Source organism: Oncorhynchus gorbuscha, linkage group LG01 (assembly GCF_021184085.1).
Source record: "Oncorhynchus gorbuscha isolate QuinsamMale2020 ecotype Even-year linkage group LG01, OgorEven_v1.0, whole genome shotgun sequence".
NCBI classification, from domain to species: domain Eukaryota; kingdom Metazoa; phylum Chordata; class Actinopteri; order Salmoniformes; family Salmonidae; genus Oncorhynchus; species Oncorhynchus gorbuscha.
Genome location: NC_060173.1, coordinates 30,487,189 through 30,507,281, shown reverse-complemented (window position 1 = coordinate 30,507,281; position 20,093 = coordinate 30,487,189). Strand labels below are relative to the sequence as shown.

At 44.4% G+C, this 20,093-nt stretch overlaps 1 protein-coding gene across 1 annotated transcript in view; it reads left to right on the top strand.

Moving 5' to 3' along the window:
• Positions 1 to 20,093, top strand: part of shank3a (SH3 and multiple ankyrin repeat domains 3a) — a 308,896-nt gene that overhangs the window by 156,149 nt on the left and 132,654 nt on the right. The window contains exons 8-11 of the mRNA XM_046360126.1: positions 16,646 to 16,723; positions 17,633 to 17,699; positions 18,126 to 18,361; positions 18,483 to 18,646. Coding sequence (XP_046216082.1) covers positions 16,646 to 16,723; positions 17,633 to 17,699; positions 18,126 to 18,361; positions 18,483 to 18,646 — 545 coding nt within the window. The remainder of the gene's footprint in view (positions 1 to 16,645; positions 16,724 to 17,632; positions 17,700 to 18,125; positions 18,362 to 18,482; positions 18,647 to 20,093) is intronic.

Genomic DNA, 20,093 nt, shown 5'->3' with positions numbered 1-20,093 from the left:
TTTTTATTGGCAGACTCAACAGCCTTGGTTTCTCCAACTACTTTTCCGATAGAGTTCAGTATGTCAAATCGGAGGGCCTGTTGTCCGGACCTCTCTATGGGGGTGCCACAGGGTTCAATCCTCGGGCCGACTCTCTTCTCTGTATACATCAATGATGTCGCTCTTGCTGCTGGTGATTCTCTGATCCACCTCTATTCAGACAACACCATTCTGTATACCTCTGGCCCTTCGTTGGACACTGTGTTAACTAACCTCCAGATGAGCTTCAATGCCATACAACTCTCCTTCCCTGATCTCCAACTGCTCTTAAATGCAAATAAAACTAAATGCATGCTCTTCAACTGATCGCTGTCTGTACCTGCCCACCCGTCCAGCATCATCACTACTCGGAACGGTTCTGACTTAGAATATGTGGACAACTACAAATACTTAGGTGTCTGGTTAGACTGTAAACTCTCCTTCCAGACTCACATTAAACAACTCCAATCCAAAATGAAATCTAGAATCAGCTTCCTATTTCGCAAACAAAGCATCCTTCACTAATGCTGCCAAACATACCCTCGTAAAACTGACCATCCTACCGATCCTTGACTTTGGCAATATCATTTACAAAATAGCCTCCAACACTCTACTCAGCAAACGGGATGCAGTCTATCACAGTGCCATCTGTTTTGTCACCAAAGCCCCATATACTACCCACCACTGCGACCTGTATGATCTCGTTGGCTGGCCCTCGCTTCATACTCGTCGCCAAACCAACTGGCTCCAGGTTATCTACAAGTCTCTGCTAGGTAAAGCCCCACCTTATCTCAGCTCACTGGTCACCATAGCAGCACCCACCCGTAGCACGCGCTCCAGGAGGTATATTTCACTGGTCACCCCCAAAGCCAATTCTTCCTTTGGCCGCCTCTCCTTCCAGTTCTCTGCTGCCAATGACTGGAACGAACTGAAAAAAAATCTGAAGCTGGAGACTCTTACCTCCCTCAGTAGCTTTAAGCACCAGCTGTCAGAGCAGCTCACAGATCACTGCACCTCATCTATAAATTATCGGAGACCAGCCACCCAGACAGCTGATGAAACTGAGGACCATTTCTGTCTGTACTATATCCCTTTTGTGGGGAAAACTCATTTTGATTGGATTGGCCTGGCTCCACAGTGGGTGGGCCTTTTGGAGGCCCGTGGCCAGACCGTATTGTGGGCTCGAGTAGGAAAACAAAGGGGAGCTTGAGGGTTACTATGTAAAAAGCACGCTAAAGGAGCACTGGGTGTCTATAGTTTGTCCTCTACCCAGATGAAGTGCTGAACCCCTGCTTTCAGTTAAGAGTTCATCATAATTCATTTGAACTGAAACCCTATACCCAGGACTTAGCGAGTGTGTCCGGTCAATTAGATAGGGATGACCAGGAGTTTGAGATTTTGGCGCACTTATAAATAGTTTAACCCTGTCTTGGAACGTGTCTTGCGTGAACGGCAAGAAATCACACAGTAAGAGCCACAACACGTAATAAAATAGTACAGAGCGGACTATGGATAAATAATGGATTGCTTGTTGGTGTTGTACATAAAAATAGCCCCCACTGACGTGTAGTATACCGTGTCACAAACTACCCCTGAAGTGTAATCAGTAGGAATGTCACGCTCGTCGTTGGAAGCATACTCGGACCAAAGCGCAGCGGAATCTGGGTTCCACATATTTATGGTGGAACTTTGAACAAGACAAGATAAAGAAACAGCGAAACGAGATGTAAATGAAGTGCTCAAAGGTAATAACACAAAAACAAGATCCCACAAAACACAGTGGGGAAATGGCTGCCTAAATATGATCCCCAATCAGAGACAACGATAAACAGCTGCCTATGATTGGGAACCATACCAGGCCAACATAGAACTAAACAACCTAGATAAGAACACCCCAACCTAACCAAAATAGAGAATAAAAAGGCTCTTATGGTCAGGGTGTGAAAAGGAAGGAGTGAGCTAACCTCTGTGGCAAGGAGGGATAGACCAAGAGGGGTGACCCGGTTGATAAAGTGGAGCTTAGGGCTCCACTGCTAGCTCAGCTCAGGGTAGGAAAAAACAGGGAAGCCGCCTCACCGGGAAAGAGGGGGATAGAGCGGGATAATCCAGGCCTAAAACGTGCAGTGGGAGTTGACCCACCCTGTGAGGTCAAGAGAATGGGAAGGGAAAAGGAAAGGGGGATTCTAGTCAGTTGTACAACTGAATGCATTCAACTGAAATGTGTCAGAAGATCCACAAGCAAAGACTACCCTCGCATGAATGAAGATAGTAGGTCCGTCAGGTAAGCGGCCCGTACCAGTCACCTCAACATTACTTCTCCGTGCAAAGTACTAGAATAAAACTACTTGAAGGTAATCATCTATTTTATAAGTGTACATCCATTTTTGGGATTAAAGGCATTACAGTAGTTTAACATGTAAAATATAATGGTACATTTCAGACTAAATTGACAGCAGCTAATGTTAGCTAACTGGCTAGCTTCATCAGACAGCTTTAGATGCAAAGAGAAACAAATATATTATTTGCTAGTTAACCATCTGATTGATAAAGTTGAGATAAATGCCATTGCTAGCTAGCTAAATGTATAGTTGTTATTGGAGTTTATTCACAACAATTGATATAACTAGATCCACACATGTTATTCTCTATAATGCAGAATTGTAAGCTTGTAACTTGGGAAGCTCATTCAATAATACAGACGTGGGTGATTTCTGTCCTTGAACTGTGTTCAATTTTGTTCTCCAATTTCAGATCATAGTAGTTGAATGAGGTGTTAGTGAAGTACTGTAACAAAAACCTGTGGCTGTCATGACTTCAACTTACTTAATACAGGTACCATGTCATTTTGTTAATTGATGCTGGTTTGTCATCTGATTTCCAGGAGCCTGACAGAGATGCGGGCCCTCAGAAGGTATTCAGACCCCTTGACTTTTTCCACATTTTGTTACTTATTCTAAAATTGATTAAATAGCTTTTTCCCCCATCAATCTACACACAATACCCCATAAAGACAAAGAAAAACAGATTTTTGGAATTTTTTGTTAATTTATTTTAAAAAACTAACTGAAATATGACATTTACATAAGTATTCAAAACCTTTACTCAGTACTTTGTTGAAGTACCTTTGGCAGTGATTACATCATCGAGTCTTCTGGGGTTTCTCCCATTCTTCTCGGCAGATGCTCTCAAGCTCTGTCAGCTTTGCTGCACAGCTATTTTATATAATAATAATAATATATGCCATTTAGCAGACGCTTTTATCCAAAGCGACTTACAGTCATTTTCAGTTCTCTCCAGAGATGTTAGATCGGGTTCAAGTCCAGGCTCTGGCTGGGCCACTCAACGACATTCAGAGACTTGTCCCGAAGCCACTCCTGTGTTGACTTGGCTGTGTACTTAGGGTTGTTGTCCAGTTGGAAGGTGAACCTTCGCTCCGGTCTGAGGTCCTGAGTGCTTTGAAGCAGGTTTTCATCAAGGATCTCTCTGTACTTTGCTCCGTTCCTCTTTTCTTCGATCCTGACTAGTTTTCCAGTCCCTGCTGCTGAAAAACATCCCCACAGCATGATGCTGTCACCGCCATGCTTCACCGTAAAGATGGTGCCAGGTTTTCTCCACATGTGACCCTTGGCATTCAAGCCAAAGAGTCTTGGTTTCATCAAACCAGAGACTCTTTAGGTGCCTTTTGGCAAACTTCAAGCGGGCTGTCATGTGCCTTTTACTGAAGAGTGGCTGAAGAGTGACTTTACTGAAGAGTGCTGCATAGATAGATGGTTGTCCTTCTGAAAGGTTCTCCCTTCTCCCCGATTACTCAGTTTGGCCGGTCGGCCAGCTGTAGGAAGAGTCTTGGTGGTTCCAAACTTCTTCCATTTAAGAATGATGGAGACCCCTGTACTCTTGGGGACAGTCAATGCTGCGGTTATTTTTTGTACCCTTCCCCAGGTCTGTGCCTCGACACAATCCTGTCTCGGAGCTCTACGGACAATTCCTTCAACCTCATGGCTTGGTTTTTGCTCTGACACGCACTGTCAACTGTTGGACTTTCTAAATCATGTCCAATCAATTGAATTTACCACAGGTGGACTCAAAGGATGATCAATGGATACAGGATGCACCTGAACTTAACTTTGAGTCTTATAGCAAAGGCTCTGAATACTAATGTATACAAAGTTTTTCTATGTTTTATTTTTAATACATTTGCAAAAATGTCTAACAACCTGTTTTCACTTTGTCAATATGGGGTATTGTGTGTAGATTGCTTAGGAACATGTTTCATTTAATCAATTTCAAAATAAGGCTGTAATGTAACAAAATGTTTAAAAAGTCAAGGGGTCTGAATCATTTCCGAATGCACTGTAGATACAACCATAGTCCGAGCCAGGAGTTGGCAGGAAATGTCCCTACATCCACGTTGAGGCCTGCTACAGGCAGGAACATGGAGCACTCCATGTCAGTGTCAGTAAGTAATGCATTTTCTATTTAAATATACAGTGGGGAGAACAAGTATTTGATACACTGCCGATTTAGCAGGTTTTCCTACATTACGAAGCATGTAGAGGTCTAATATTTATCATAGGTACACTTCAACTGTGAGAGACGGAATCTAAAACAAAAATCCAGAAAATCACATTGTATGATTTTTAAGTCATTCATTTGCATTTTATTGCATGACATAAGTATTTGATCACCTACCAACCAGTAAGAATTCCGGCTCTCACAGACCTGTTAGTTTTTCTTTAAGAAGCCCTCCTGTTCTCCACTCATTACCTGTTTTAACTGCACGTTTGAACTCGTTACCTGTATAAAAGACACCTGTCCACACACTCAATCAAACAGACTCCAACCTCTCCACAATGGCCAAGACCAGAGAGCTGTGTAAGGACATCAGGGATAAAATTGTAGACCTGCACAAGGCTGGGATGGGCTACAGGACAATAGGCAAGCAGCTTGGTGAGAAGGCAACAACTGTTGGCGCAATTATTAGAAAATGGAAGAAGTTCAAGATGACGGTCAATCAACCTCGGTCTGGGGCTCCATGCAAGATCTCACCTCGTGGGGCATCAATGATCATGAGGAAGGTGAGGGATCAGCCCAGAACTACACGGCAGGACCTGGTCAATGACCTGAAGAGAGCTGGGACCACAGTCTCAAAGAAAACCATTAGTAACACACTACACTATCATGGATTAAAATCCTGCAGCGCACGCAAGGCCCCCCTGCTCAAGCAAGCACATGTCCAGGCCCGTCTGAAGTTTGCCAATGACCATCTGGATGATCCAGAGGAGGAAGGTAATGTGGTGATGAGACAAAAATAGAGCTTTTTGGTCTAAAATCCACTTGCCGTGTTTGGAGGAAGCCACAACCCTGAGATTAAGAGTCTCATGCTCTACCGACTGAGCTAGCTAGGTATCTCTATAATAATGGATGAGTACAACCCCAAAACCACCATCCCAACCATGAAGCATGGAGGTGGAAACATCATTCTTTGGGGATGCTTTTCTGCAAAGGGGACAGGACGACTGCACCGTATTGAGGGGAGGATGGATGGGGCCATGTATCGCGAGATCTTGGTCAACAACCTCCTTCCCTCAGTAAGAGCATTGAAGATGGGTCATGGCTGGGTCTTCCAGCATGACAACGACCCGAAACACACAGCCAGGGCAACTAAGGAGCGGCTCCATAAGAACCATCTCAAGGTCCTGGAGTGGCCTAGCTAGTCTCCAAACCTGAACCCAATAGAACATGTTTGGAGGGAGCTGAAAGTCCGTATTGCCCAGTGACAGCCCCGAAACCTGAAGGATCTGAAGAAGGTCTGTATGGAGGAGTGGGCCAAAATCCCTGCTGCAGTGTGTGCAAACCTGGTCAAGAACTACAGGAAACGTATGATCTCTGTAATTGCAAACAGGTTTCTGTACCAAATATTAAGTTCTGCTTTTCTGATGTATCAAATACTTATGTCATGCAATAAAATGCAAATTAATTACAAGTCTGGATTTTTGTTTTAGATTCCGTCTCTCACAGTTGAAGTGTACCTATGATAAAAATTACTGACCTCTACATGCTTTGTAAGTAGGAAAACCTGCAAAATCAGCAGTGTATCAAATAATTGTTCTCCCCACTGTATATAATACTCCACACATAGTGGAGAAGCCCTATGCATCATAAACCTGTCTACTCCTGGAGTAACTCACTGTCAGAGATTCATTAGATGATTTGGCAGGAGGCCCTGGGCCAATGGGAGGTCAGGGGTGAGGGCTTAGGGGGAGTGAGAGGGAAATTAGACTTAAAGACTCAACTTGAACCACAGAGTAAGAATACCTTCAAACCAAATATGTCCAGCACAACTGTTTGGTCAGGAAAAACACTGTTCCACCTTTTTAATTGGTTGAAGGATAGTCTGCAACTTTCCTGAAGGACAGCCCAACACAACCCTCTCCCCCAACACACACTTCCCTTTGAAAGTTGCTGTGTCTTTTACGCATCTATTTCTGATTGGAAGGCACCCATACAGTCCCAATCAACAATGGATTCAGTACCTCATTCAATTGCATTCAGTACCTCTATTAATCTCTCTACATGTGTTACAGAGGGAATATTCCAGAGCCTTCTGACCAACTCCTGGAGATCTCTCCAGAACAGATAAGTAAGCTCTGCTGGTGGTAATGTACTTTATGCCCTATGTAAACCTCATTCCCAATGGCTGACTGTCTGTGAGATGACATGTAGCATATTATCCAGGGCCATTGGTTGGATTTTCTCTACTCACTCCAAAACTCATGCTATTTCCTCTCACTAAAAGTCTCCAGAAAAACGAACGCGTCCATCCCCCTATCCCCAGGTGAGTCTACTGGGCCATGGAACTCTAGAGCAGCACATTAAAAAAAAACCTGCCCCCCTGTTGCCACCTATCAGCAGACAGTTCCCTGAGGAAGGATGCAACTCTCAAGGACAATGGACAAATTTGGTGGATGATCACCAAACGGAATAAAGTTCTGTATAAACTACTCATGTTTGTTTTTTAAAAGTTGTTGCAAAACAATACATTTTTCAGCCTGTTTTTCAAATGTTTTACTAACTACTATGCTAACTTAAACATCTAACAACATGCAGACTTTCTCCATCAAGAAAACACCTGGTGCTTATGACTCAAAGGTCTAAAATCAACGCAAGTCTCATGTCCAGGGTGAATACATTCTGATTCATGTATATAAGACATCACACAGGTGTACCAAGTACCATATATATCCCAGACAAGCCTGAAGAATAGGACAAATAGACAAGTGAATATAAGTCTGCTCTTGTGTCTGTATGAATGAGTGGTAACATAAGATACATGTTAACGTGTTAAATGGCTACGAGACATTGATAAGGAGACTCTAGCTGGAGTGTCAGGTAAGGTACCAGTGAAGGCCCTAGTATTCAGTCAGGCATCTGGAAGCAGATGTCACCATCCAGGCCCATGCCACAGCATGCAGAGGCCTGATTGTGAGATGACAATAAATACATTATGTACCGTTCATCACTAAAGCCGTGTTAGCATTTACTGCACATGTTGGTAAACAATCCAACCATTTTGTTATTGATATAAATGGGCAATTCACACACAATAAAGTTCATGAGCATTGACTATATTACCTCTCGGGTCCTGTGGTTGTCTGGCAGCATTTCTGCTTTCTAGTTGTCTTACTCCCTCTCCACCTGAAATGCAATAACAACAAAGCAGTTTCAATTTAACTTAGCTAACTAGCTACATGTTGACAGCTATATAATTAAGCAATAAGGCCAGAGGGGGTGTGGTATATGGACAATATACCACAGCTTAGGGATGTTCTTAGGCACGACACAAGGCAGAGTGCTAGAACACATTTCTAAAAATGTAGAAAACGTTCTACAATCTTACGAATCTCTTGGTAGTGTGACAACAGTGACAGAACCCAAGCCTGGACGTATACAATAAATGATGCTTGCAAATCTTATTGAATGTATTCAAATGTAAAGTTACAGTTTTCGACCGTTGTTACATTTTTCACACATCATGATACAAGCTTGCAAACACGTTTGCAAATCTTACTCCCAAACACAAATCTCAAAGTGAGACCACGAAATTCAAAATACCAACTGGTTCTGTCATCATTATTATCCAGGAGCCCAGGTGGAATCAGGCACCTGTCAGACAAGACATGGAGAGGGAACATATTGGAAATGGGATTGTATCTTACATTCTGACAATGGAACCCTCTATAAAGCTGTTGAATTCTGTATTTAAAACTGAGTCTCTTGAATGATTCATCCATTTAGTCAAATGCAGAGCTTTTAGATTGCTTTTAGCAACGGTACTTTGGGGGAACTCTACTCCTCTGGAGTTGACCTGCTGATGTTCAGTGTATATCAGGGTAAAGAAACGTGGAGAGGAAGTCTGCTCGATTCTTAATGGTTTCCTGTAATATCAGTATGGCTGCAAGCAGGAAGACAGATGTCCCTCTCTATAATTGGTCTCCTGGAGCGTTTGTGTGTGTGTGTGTGTTTGTGTGTGAGTGTATATGTGTGTATACAGGATGTGTGTGTTGTTGTAAATTGAGAGGCAGCAGTTGATGCATAGGTTTTCTACTGCCATTCATCTCCCCATTCCAAATAAAAAGAGCATGCACACACACACATACAAATCAAATCAAATGTATTTATATAGCCCTTCGTACATCAGCTGATATCTCAAAGTGCTGTAGAGAAACCCAGCCTAAAACCCCAAACAGCAAGCAATGCAGGTGTAGAAGCACGGTGGCTAGGAAAAACTCCCTAGAAAGGCCAAAACCTAGGAAGAAACCTAGAGAGGAACCAGGCTATGAGGGGTGGCCAGTCCTCTTCTGGCTGTGCCGGGTAGAGATTATAACAGAACATGGTCAAGATGTTCAAATGTTCAGAAATTACCAGCATGGTCAAATAATAATAATCACAGTAGTTGTCGAGGGTGCAGCAAGTCAGCACCTCAGGAATAAATGTCAGCTGGCTTTTCATAGCCGATCATTAAGAGTATCTCTACCACTCCGATTGTCTCTAGAGAGTTGAAAACAGCAGGTCTGGGACAGGTATACACACACTGAACAACCACTGCCTCTCTTTCTCTCCATCCCATAATTCCCTTCTCTCTGTTTCTCCACTCATCTCCCTCTCTCTGTTTCTCCACTCATCTCCCTCTCTCTGTTTCTCCACTCATCTCTCTCTCCCTGTTCCTGCTTTATCACCCCCTGTCTCTCATGTCTCACCCCTGTCAGCCTCCTTCTCTTTAATGGATACTTTCTCATTCCCAGTAGATTATCCTGCTACTGCTAGAGACTCCTGCCTAAGGGAGAACAAAACACAAACACACACACACACACACACACACACACACACACACACACACACACACACACACACACACACACACACACACACACACACACACACACACACACACACACACACACACACACACACACACACACACACACACACACACACACACACAGCCCACCTCTATGTGTATTAACCACCCTAGCTAATTCACTGTCAGAGACTTAATAGGGTCATTAGCTACAGTTTGCTCCTCACCTTTAAGTGTAAAGTAAAAATAAAGACATCTAAATGCCTTTAAAAGAGGCCACCCCCATGCTACGCTTTACAGCAGCTTTACAACATGAGAGAGAGAGTACTGTAGACTACTTTATCACCAAACTCAACCCAGAGTCTCCCAGAGCATTCAGTCAGCCCACTTACACCCCTATTGGATCACAGCAAAATCACAGTGTACTTGAACAGAGAAGAAAAAAAGCAGGATAAACTGCTTACTATTAAGAAATGCTATAGATGGAAGGTGTGTTGTGTATAAACATACCAAAAACTATTGTCAAACAACAAATTCAACCCTTTTTAGAGAACTTCCTGGACAAAATGTTTCACTGCAATAGTGAAGGTGTAGATCTGGCAGTAGAAAGCCTAAAGTATATTTGATCTTTCAGCTTCCCTATTAAATCTAAAAATGTCAAGCAGACAACAAAAAAAGAAAATGAACAATGATGACAAATGGTCAAACAGGACAAAATAAGGAAAAAGAGTGAACAATATGTCAGAAATCAGCTGAATGTAATGGAAGAATCCATAGAATCAAAACCACTTCTGGGAAAATGAGAAACACTAAACAAAACAACAACACGAACATGAGTTATTTATCTCCAATCTTTTTGTCCATTTAACAACGAGCAAACAGCAAACACATATACACAATCAATTACAAATCTTAGAATCAACTATTATTACATTTACATTTTACATTTAAGTAATTTAGCAGACGCTCTTATCCAGAGCGACTTACAAATTGGTGCATTCACCTTATGACATCCAGTGGGACAGTCACTTAACAATAGTGCATCTAAAACTTAGGGGGGGGTGGGGTGAGAGGGATTACTTAACCTATCCTAGGTATTCCTTAAAGAGGTGGGGTTTCAGGTGTCTCCGGAAGGTGGTGACCTATTGACTCCGCTGTCCTGGCGTCGTGAGGGAGTTTGTTCCACCATTGGGGGCCAGGGCAAACAGTTTTGACTGGGCTGAAACTTCCTCAGTGGTAGGGAGGCAGCAGGCCAGAGGTGGATGAACGCAGTGCCCTTGTTTGGGTGTAGGGCCTGATCAGAAATGGAGGTACTGAGGTGCACATTCCCCATCCGTAGGCAAGCACCATGGTCTTGTAGCGGATTAGAGCTTCAACTGGAAGCCAGTGGAGAGAACGGAGGAGCGGGGTGACGTGAAGAACTTGGGAAGGTTGAACACCAGACGGGCTGCGGCGTTCTGGATGAGTTGAAGGGTTTAATGGCACAGGCAGGGAGCCCAGCCAACAGCGAGTTGCAGTAATCCAGACCAGCGGGAGATGACAAGTGCCTGGATTAGGACCTGCGCCGCTTCCTGTGTGAGGCAGGGTCGTACTCTGCGGATGTTGTAGAGCATGAACCTACAGGAACGGGCCACCGCCTTGATGTTAGTTGAGAACGACAGGGTGTTGTCCAGGATCACGCCAAGGTTCTTGGCGCTCTGGGAGGAGGACACAATGGAGTTGTCAACCGTGATGGCGAGATCATGGAACAGTCCTTCCCCGGGAGGAAGAGCAGCTCCGTCTTGCCGAGGTTCAGCTTGAGGTGGTGATCCGTCATCCACACTGATATGTCTGCCAGACATGCAGAGATGCGATTCGCCACCTGGTCATCAGAAGGGGGAAAGGAGAAGATTAATTGTGTGTCGTCTGCATAGCAATGATAAGAGAGACCATATATTAAAGACTACCAGAACCCACTGGAGTCTCCAATTACATTTAATGAACTACAGGACAAAATGCAAAAACTCTCCAACCCAGAAAGCCCTGGGATGTTGATTATTTCCTAAACTAAATGATAAAATATATGGACAACATAAAATTGGCTATGCCTAAACTCTTTAACATTATCCTCAGATGTGGCATCTTCCCCAATATTTGGAACCCAGGCCTGATCATCCCAATCCACAAAAGTAGAGACAAATTCAGCCCCAATAACTACAGTGGAATATGTGTCAACAGCAACCTCTGGAAAATCCTCTGCATTATCATTAACATCAGACTCCTACATTATAGCTTTTTACCAAATGACCATATGACAGACCACATATACACCATGCAGAACCTAAATGACCATATGACAGACCACGTATACACCATGCAGAACCTAAATGACCATATGACAGACCACATATACACCATGCACAACCTAAATGACCATATGACAGACCACATATACACCATGCACAACCTAATTGACCATATGACAGACCACATATACACCATGCACAACCTAATTGACCATATGACAGACCACATATACACCATGCAGAATCTAAATGACCATATGAAAGACCACATATACACCATGCAGAACCTAAATGACCATATGACAGACCACATATACACCATGCACAACCTAATTGACCATATGACAGACCACATATACACCATGCACAACCTAAATGACCATATGACAGACCACATATACACCATGCACAACCTAATTGACCATATGACAGATCACATATACACCATGCAGAACCTAAATGACCATATGACAGATCACATATACACCATGCACAACCTAATTGACAAACAAAACAAAAACAATGTCCTCTCATGATTTGGTGATCTCAAAAAAAGCTTTTGTCTCAATTTGGCATGAGGGCCTGCTATATAAATGGATGGAAAGCGGTGTTGGGGTAAAAACATATGTCATCATAAAATCAATGTACACAAACAACAACAAGTGTTTGGTTCATAAAATTGGTGGGGACGACGTCCTCAATGCACTTATTGATATAACCAGTGACTGATGTGGTGTACTCCTCAATGCCATCTGAAGAATCATGGAACATGTCCCAGTCTGATAGCAAAACAGTCCTGTAGTTTAGCATCTAGTAAAACAAACATTTTGGTGTCCCAAAAAAGGTCCAGTTGCCAGGACCACAAATACAAATTCAATCTAGACACTGCTGTCCTGTAGCACACAAAAAATGATACCTACCACGGCTTAACGTCAAACCCTTAGGTAACTTCCACAAAGCTGTGAACAATCAGAGAGTTAAGGCATGAACATAAAATTCGACATCCCAGTTAGGATCTGGTAAAAAAATATTTGAATCAGTTCTAGAACCTATTACCCTCTGTAGTTGTGAAGTTAGGGGTCCACTCACCAACAAATAATTCACAAAATGGGACAAACACCCAATTGACACTCTGCATGCAGAATTCAGAAAAAAACATCCTCTGTGTACAACATAAAACCCCAAATAATGCATACAGAGCAGTATTAGGCCGATACCCGCTAATTTACCAGCTGGTTTAGGGGATCAGTTCACAAACAGACCGCACAGAGCCCCCCAGGACAGCAACACAATTGGACCCAACCAAATCGTGAGAAAACAACAAGATAATAATTTGACACATAAGAAAGATTCAACCAAAAATGCTATCTGGCTCTAAACAGACTGACACAAAATGAAGGAAATCCTTGACTATGTACCGACTCAGTAAGCATAGCCTTGCTATCGATAGAGGCCGCCATAGGCAGACCTGGGTCGAGAGAGAAGACAGGCTATATACCCAGTGCCCACAAAATGAGGTGGAAACTGAGCTGCACTTCCTATCCTCCTGCTAATTATATGACCATATTAGCAACACATATTTCATACAGACCCACAAAGAATTTAGAAACATACCAAATATTGACAAACTCTGTTAGGCGAAGTGTCGCAGTGTGCAGTCACAGCAGCAAGATGTGTGACCTGTTGTCACAGGAAAAGGGCAACCAGTGGAGTACAAACACCATTGCAAATACAACCTATATTTATGTGTATATTTATATATTTTCTCTTGCCATTCATACTTCAACTACTTGCACATTGTTAAAACACTGTACATATCCAATATCATGACATTTAAAATGCCGTTATTCCCTTGAACATTTTGTGAGTGTAATGTTTGCTGTTCATTTCTGATAGTTTTTTTTACTGTTTGTTGTTTTTCATTTGCTTTGGAAACGTAAACATACAGTATGAATTATGTTTCCAATGCCAATAAAGCACCTTTGAATTGAATTGAGAGAGAGAGAGAGAGAGAGAGAGAGAGAGAGAGAGAGAGAGAGAGAGAGAGAGAGAGAGAGAGAGAGAGAGAGAGAGAGAGAGAGAGAGAGAGAGAGAGAGAGAGAGAGAGAGAGAGAGAGAGAGAGAGAGAGTACTGTACAAGCGTCTAGTGATTAGCTAAGCTAACTGCCGGAAGGGTTGCTAGCATTAGCATGAAGTGATTATAGAGCTATTATAGGAAAGGCACTGCATTATTGAACCGCCTTGTTAGTTAAAGGAAGATGTGTGGAATCCTCATTTCTCTCTGCTTACCTTTAAAAAACACACAAACTCTGACTATAGGTTGCTATAAATAAGATCAGTGTAAAATTAACAGAAATGTGCGTTCCTGTGAGTGTATATACAGAATGACTCAAAAGGCTCCAGGAAGAGAGCAGCCACAAGTTTGGTTAAGGTCAATCATAACGCTATTAATTATATTCATACCTTGCAAACACATAGCCCTTCCCCTTAACCCATGGACCACTCCGGAGAGAGGGAGAAGACTATACATGTACACACAGCCCCAATGATATAGCATTGGGGCTATATCACACATTCACACAGCAACATACATGTAGGCTATGAATGGAGGGAGAGAGGATGGAAGAGGAGGGTAAAGGAAAGACATTTCTGAGAGGGAGAGAAGGGACGAGGAAGGCTCTAGCATTACAGGACGAATGGAGGGAGAGAAGGGACGAGGAAGGCTCTAGCATTACAGGATGAATGGAGGGAGAGAAGGGACGAGAAAGGCTCTAGCATTACAGGACGAATGGGGGGAGAGAAGGGACGAGGAAGGCTCTAGCATTACAGGATGAATGGAGGGAGAGAAGGGACGAGGAAGGCTCTAGCATTAAAGGATGAATGGAGGGAGAGAAGGGACGAGAAAGGCTCTAGCATTACAGGATGAATGGAGGGAGAGAAGGGACGAGGAAGGCTCTAGCATTACAGGATGAATGGAGGGAGAGAAGGGACAAAGAAGGCTCTAGCATTACAGGATGAATGGAGGGAGAGAAGGGACGAGGAAGGCTCTAGCATTACAGGATGAATGGAGGGAGAGAAGGGACGAGGAAGGCTCTAGCATTAAAGGATGAATGGAGGGAGAGAAGGGACAAAGAAGGCTCTAGCATTACAGGATGAATGGAGGGAGAGAAGGGACGAGAAAGGCTCTAGCATTACAGGATGAATGGAGGGAGAGAAGGGACGAGGAAGGCTCTAGCATTACAGGATGAATGGAGGGAGAGAAGGGACAAAAAGGCTCTAGCATTACAGGATGAATGGAGGGAGAGAAGGGACGAGGAAGGCTCTAGCATTACAGGATGAATGGAGGGAGAGAAGGGACAAAGAAGGCTCTATCATTACAGGATGAATGGAGGGAGAGAAGGGACGAGAAAGGCTCTAGCATTACAGGATGAATGGAGGGAGAGAAGGGACGAGGAAGGCTCTAGCATTACAGGATGAATGGAGGGAGAGAAGGGATGAGGAAGGCTCTAGCATTACAGGATGAATGGAGGGAGAGAAGGGACAAAGAAGGCTCTAGCATTACAGGATGAATGGAGGGAGAGAAGGGACAAAAGGCTCTAGCATTACAGGATGAATGGAGGGAGAGAAGGGACGAGGAAGGCTCTAGCATTACAGGACGAATGGAGGGAGAGAAGGGACGAGGAAGGCTCTAGCATTACAGGATGAATGGAGGGAGAGAAGGGACGAGGAAGGCTCTAGCATTAAAGGATGAATGGAGGGAGAGAAGGGACAAAGAAGGCTCTAGCATTACAGGATGAATGGAGGGAGAGAAGGGACGAGAAAGGCTCTAGCATTACAGGATGAATGGAGGGAGAGAAGGGATGAGGAAGGCTCTAGCATTATAGGATGAATGGAGGGAGAGAAGGGACAAAGAAGGCTCTAGCATTACAGGATGAATGGAGGGAGAGAAGGGACGAGAAAGGCTCTAGCATTACAGGATGAATGGAGGGAGAGAAGGGATGAGGAAGGCTCTAGCATTAAAGGATGAATGGAGGGAGAGAAGGGACAAAGAAGGCTCTAGCATTACAGGATGAATGGAGGGAGAGAAGGGACGAGAAAGGCTCTAGCATTACAGGATGAATGGAGGGAGAGAAGGGATGAGGAAGGCTCTAGCATTACAGGATGAATGGAGGGAGAGAAGGGACGAGGAAAGCTCTAGCATTACAGGATTAATTTGGGGGGGAGTAGGGACGAGGAAAGCTCTAGCATTACAGGATGAATGGGGGGGAGAAGGGACGAGGAAAGCTCTAGCATTACAGGATGAATGGAGGGAGAGAAGGGACGAGGAAGGCTCTAGCATTACAGGATGAATGGAGGGAGAGAAGGGACGAGGAAGGCTCTAGCATTACAGGATGAATGGAGGGAGAGAAGGGACGAGGAAAGCTCTAGCATTACAGGATGAATGGGGGGGGAGAATGGACGAGGAAGGCTCTAGCATTACAGGATGAATGGAGGGAGAGAAGGGACGAGGAAGGCTCTAGCACTACAGGATGAATGGAGGGAGAGAAGGGACGAGGAAGGCTCTAGCATTACAGGATGAATGGAGGGAGAGAAGGGACGAGGAAATCTCTAGCATTACAGGATGAATGGGGGGGGGGAATGGACGAGGAAGGCTCTAGCATTACAGGATGAATGGAGGGAGAGAAGGGACGAGGAAGGCTCTAGCATTACAGGATGAATGGAGGGAGGAAGTGAGCCTCTCTTTCTGTCCCTCTCTGGTCAGTGTAATTATCAGACTGTTGGGACCAATTTAGAAAACAGAGCTGGCACTCACTGGAGCCTCATATATATTCGGTGTGTGTGTGCACATGCACGGTTGTGCGTGTGTGCTTGTTCGTGTGTGTTCTGATGAATTGAACATCCATATGCAACCAAAATACCAACATTTCACAACTGATCTAACTTGTCTAACAAAAGTATCCAATTCTATCTCTTTCTCTTTCAGGATAGCTGTACCAGAGTTCTACTGTTTCGGGGAGTGAATAAAGAGATCAAGAACTACAACAGCCAGACAGCCTTTCAGGTGAGACTCCCCATCCTTCAGCTGGCCTCTAGCAGACATTACATTCTAGTTATACCGTAACAATATGCCATGAGGACAACTTTGTGTGACTTAATATGGAAAAAGTTTTTGCAACTCTTGGAGGTCAAGGGAGCTCAACAATATCTGTATATTTGTTCTGTCATAACTACATGGCATAAAGGCAACTCCACTTGAACACTGTTTCTGTACACTGGCCTGCCTCTGTGGCAAGCTGTGTGATTAAGCTTGTGACAAATTGACATTAACACAGATTTCCTCAGTACATCAATGTTCATTTGTTTGTAGACAGGGCTATCTGGCGCCACACACCACCAGCACACTCACATGTACACGTGCACGCATTCACATGCACACGCTCACACAGTGCCAGAAATCAGAAACACATGCTGCTGTCAGACATCTGTTACAATCAGCCTTTTAATGAAGGGATGCCAATGTGTGAAATATTAATCAGAGAGAGAGAGAGAAAGAGAGAGAGATGGAACCATAGAGTAATGCAAATTAAGAGGGGTGAGATAGAATTAGTGACGGACATGTAGTCTGAAAAGATGATATTGAAGGATGGAGGGAAGGTGGGAGAGAGAATGTGTTCCCCTCTTACCTGTAGTTTAGAGTAGATGTATTATACATCTGATAATTGGTTGCCAAAAGTTTTCTTGAAACAACAGAGGCTGATGTTTATTCCAGACAGACTCTGGGGCAGCAGCTTTCAGCAGGGTTCTGTTCTCTCCCAATGAGAAGGACAACTTCCAATGGGAGCCTTGTTTTACAGAACACTCATATGGAGAAGTTGAGAGTTGGAAATGGAACAAACACACAACACATTTTTGACTTATGCTTCTCCTCCCCTTCCATCCCCTCTTCTCTCCTCCCTCTCTCCTCCTCCAGGTGGCCATTATAGCAGGGAACTTTGATCTGGCTGAAATCATCAAGATCCACAAAGTGTCAGACGTTGGTGAGTAGACTACAGTACATGCCATGGGTATGTGGCTAACAGGAGGTGGTCACTGGACTCTAATGAATGAATCTAGACTGAATGACCCTGACTGATCTCCCATAGTGGTGTCAGAGGGTTAGAGAGCCCTCAGCTCTCGGTCTGTAGCCACTGTAATCACCCAGTCAGTAATGATTCCTGATCATGTGCACTTGCTCTGTGTAATTCAGGGTACTGGGTGTCAATCTGCAAAGTGTGAATAGTCTGCCATCTAGTGTTTGAAGGAAAGAATATACCAGATTCCTAATTTAATGCAGTAAGATGTTTTCCAATACCCTCGGCTTTCCAATACCCTCAATACCCACTACCCTCGGCAGTGCCTTAGGCATAAAGGCATACATTGTCATGTTGATTAGGCCAGCAACATGTTGTGTGTTCCTCTCCCAGTGCCTTTCAGGGAGACACCATCCTACACCAACCGTAGACGTGTGTTGGTGGGAGGACTGCCCTCGCCCCGCTCCCTGCTGCGCTCCGCTAGCGACAACAACCTCAACGGGGACGGCAGTCAAGGTCTGAGTCAAGGTCTGGGGCAGGGTCACGGTCGACAGGGTCAGTCTCCTGTCCCCTCTCTGAGAAGCCTCCCTGCACTGGGACAACACCAACAACATGCCAGCCTGGGGGAGGTGAGAGACAGAGAGAGAGAGACAGAGATTGTGTGTGTGTGTGTTTGCCTTTCTGCGTATTTTGTGACAGAGATTTATGGAATGTGTGTGTAACAGACTGTGTGTGTGTGTTATATTCCAGACTCGTCATGGAGAGATGCCAGACAGCAGTCTCCAGAGCACAGGCAGCTCTCGCTCCTCCCACTCCCGCTCTCCCTCGCTACACAGTCATCTGCATGAGGGCGATCAGGGCATCAGGAAGACACACGGACACCCTCTAGGACACGTCCCTCGAGGACGGCTCAGGTGAGACAGACAATCAATCATCAAATCAAAATCAAATCAAATCAAATCAAATTTATTTATATAGCCCTTCGTACATCAGCTGATATCTCAAAGTGCTGTACAGAAACCCAGCCTAAAACCCCAAACAGCAAACAATGCAGGTGTAAAAGCACGGTGGCTAGGAAAAACTCCCTAGAAAGGCCAAAACCTAGGAAGAAACCTAGAGAGGAACCGGGCTATGTGGGGTGGCCAGTCCTCTTCTGGCTGTGCCGGGTAGAGATTATAACAGAACATGACCAAGATGTTCAAATGTTCATAAATGACCAGCATGGTCAAATAATAATAAGGCAGAACAGTTGAAACTGAGCAGCAGCACAGTCAGATGGACTGGGGACAGCAAGGAGCCATCATGTCAGGTAGTCCTGGGGCACGGTCCTAGGGCTCAGGTCCTCCGAGAGAGAGAAAGAAAGAGAGAATTAGATTTAAGCATATGTGGGGTGGCCAGTCCTCTTCTGGCTGTGCCAGGTGGAGATTATAACAGAACGTGGCCAAGATGTTCAAATGTTCATAAATGACCAGCATGGTTGAATAATAGTAAGGCAGAACAGTTGAAACTGGAGCAGGAGCATGGCCAGGTGGACTGGGGACAGCAAGGAGTCCTCATGTCAGGTAGTCCTGGGACATGGTCCTAGGGCCCAGGCCAGTTGAAACTGGAGCAGCAGCATGGCCAGGTGGACTGGGGACAGCAAGGAGTCATCATGTCAGGTAGTCCTGGGGCATGGTACGGTCGAGGGCTCAGGTCCTCCGAGAGAGAGAAAGAAAGAGAGAAGGAGAGAATTAGAGAACGCACACTTAGATTTACACAGGACACTGGGGGAGGTAGGACAGGAGAAGTACTCCAGATAAACAAACTGACCCTAGCCCCCCGACACATAAACTACTGCAGCATAAATACTGGAGGCTGAGACAGGAGGGGTCAGGAGATTCCAGACTGTGGCCCCATCCGAGGACACCCCAGACAGGGCCAAACAGGAAGGATATAACCCCACCCACTTTGCCAAAGCACAGCCCCCACACCACTAGAGGGAAATCTTCAACCACCAACTTACCATCCTGAGACAAGGCCGAGTATAGCCCACAAAGATCTCCGAAAAATCAAATCAAAATCAAATATACTGCTCCTTGGGGAACAATGAACAGTTCTGGGTCTGATCTGAAAGGAAAGCTCCTCCTCTCTTCTACTTGTCATTGTCTCTCCAGTATGAGATAAATTGAGCAGATTACTAATGCTGAGGTTCCTAACCATTTTATTGTGATCATGTGTCAGTTGTACTGAGTCAGTACATGATTAACACATAGCTTTATGCTTCTCCTATAGAACACTGTATGTATGTGTGTATGCGTTTCTGCAAGTGTGTGTGTGTGTGTGTGTGTGTGTGTGTGTGTGTGTGTGTGTGTGTGTGTGTGT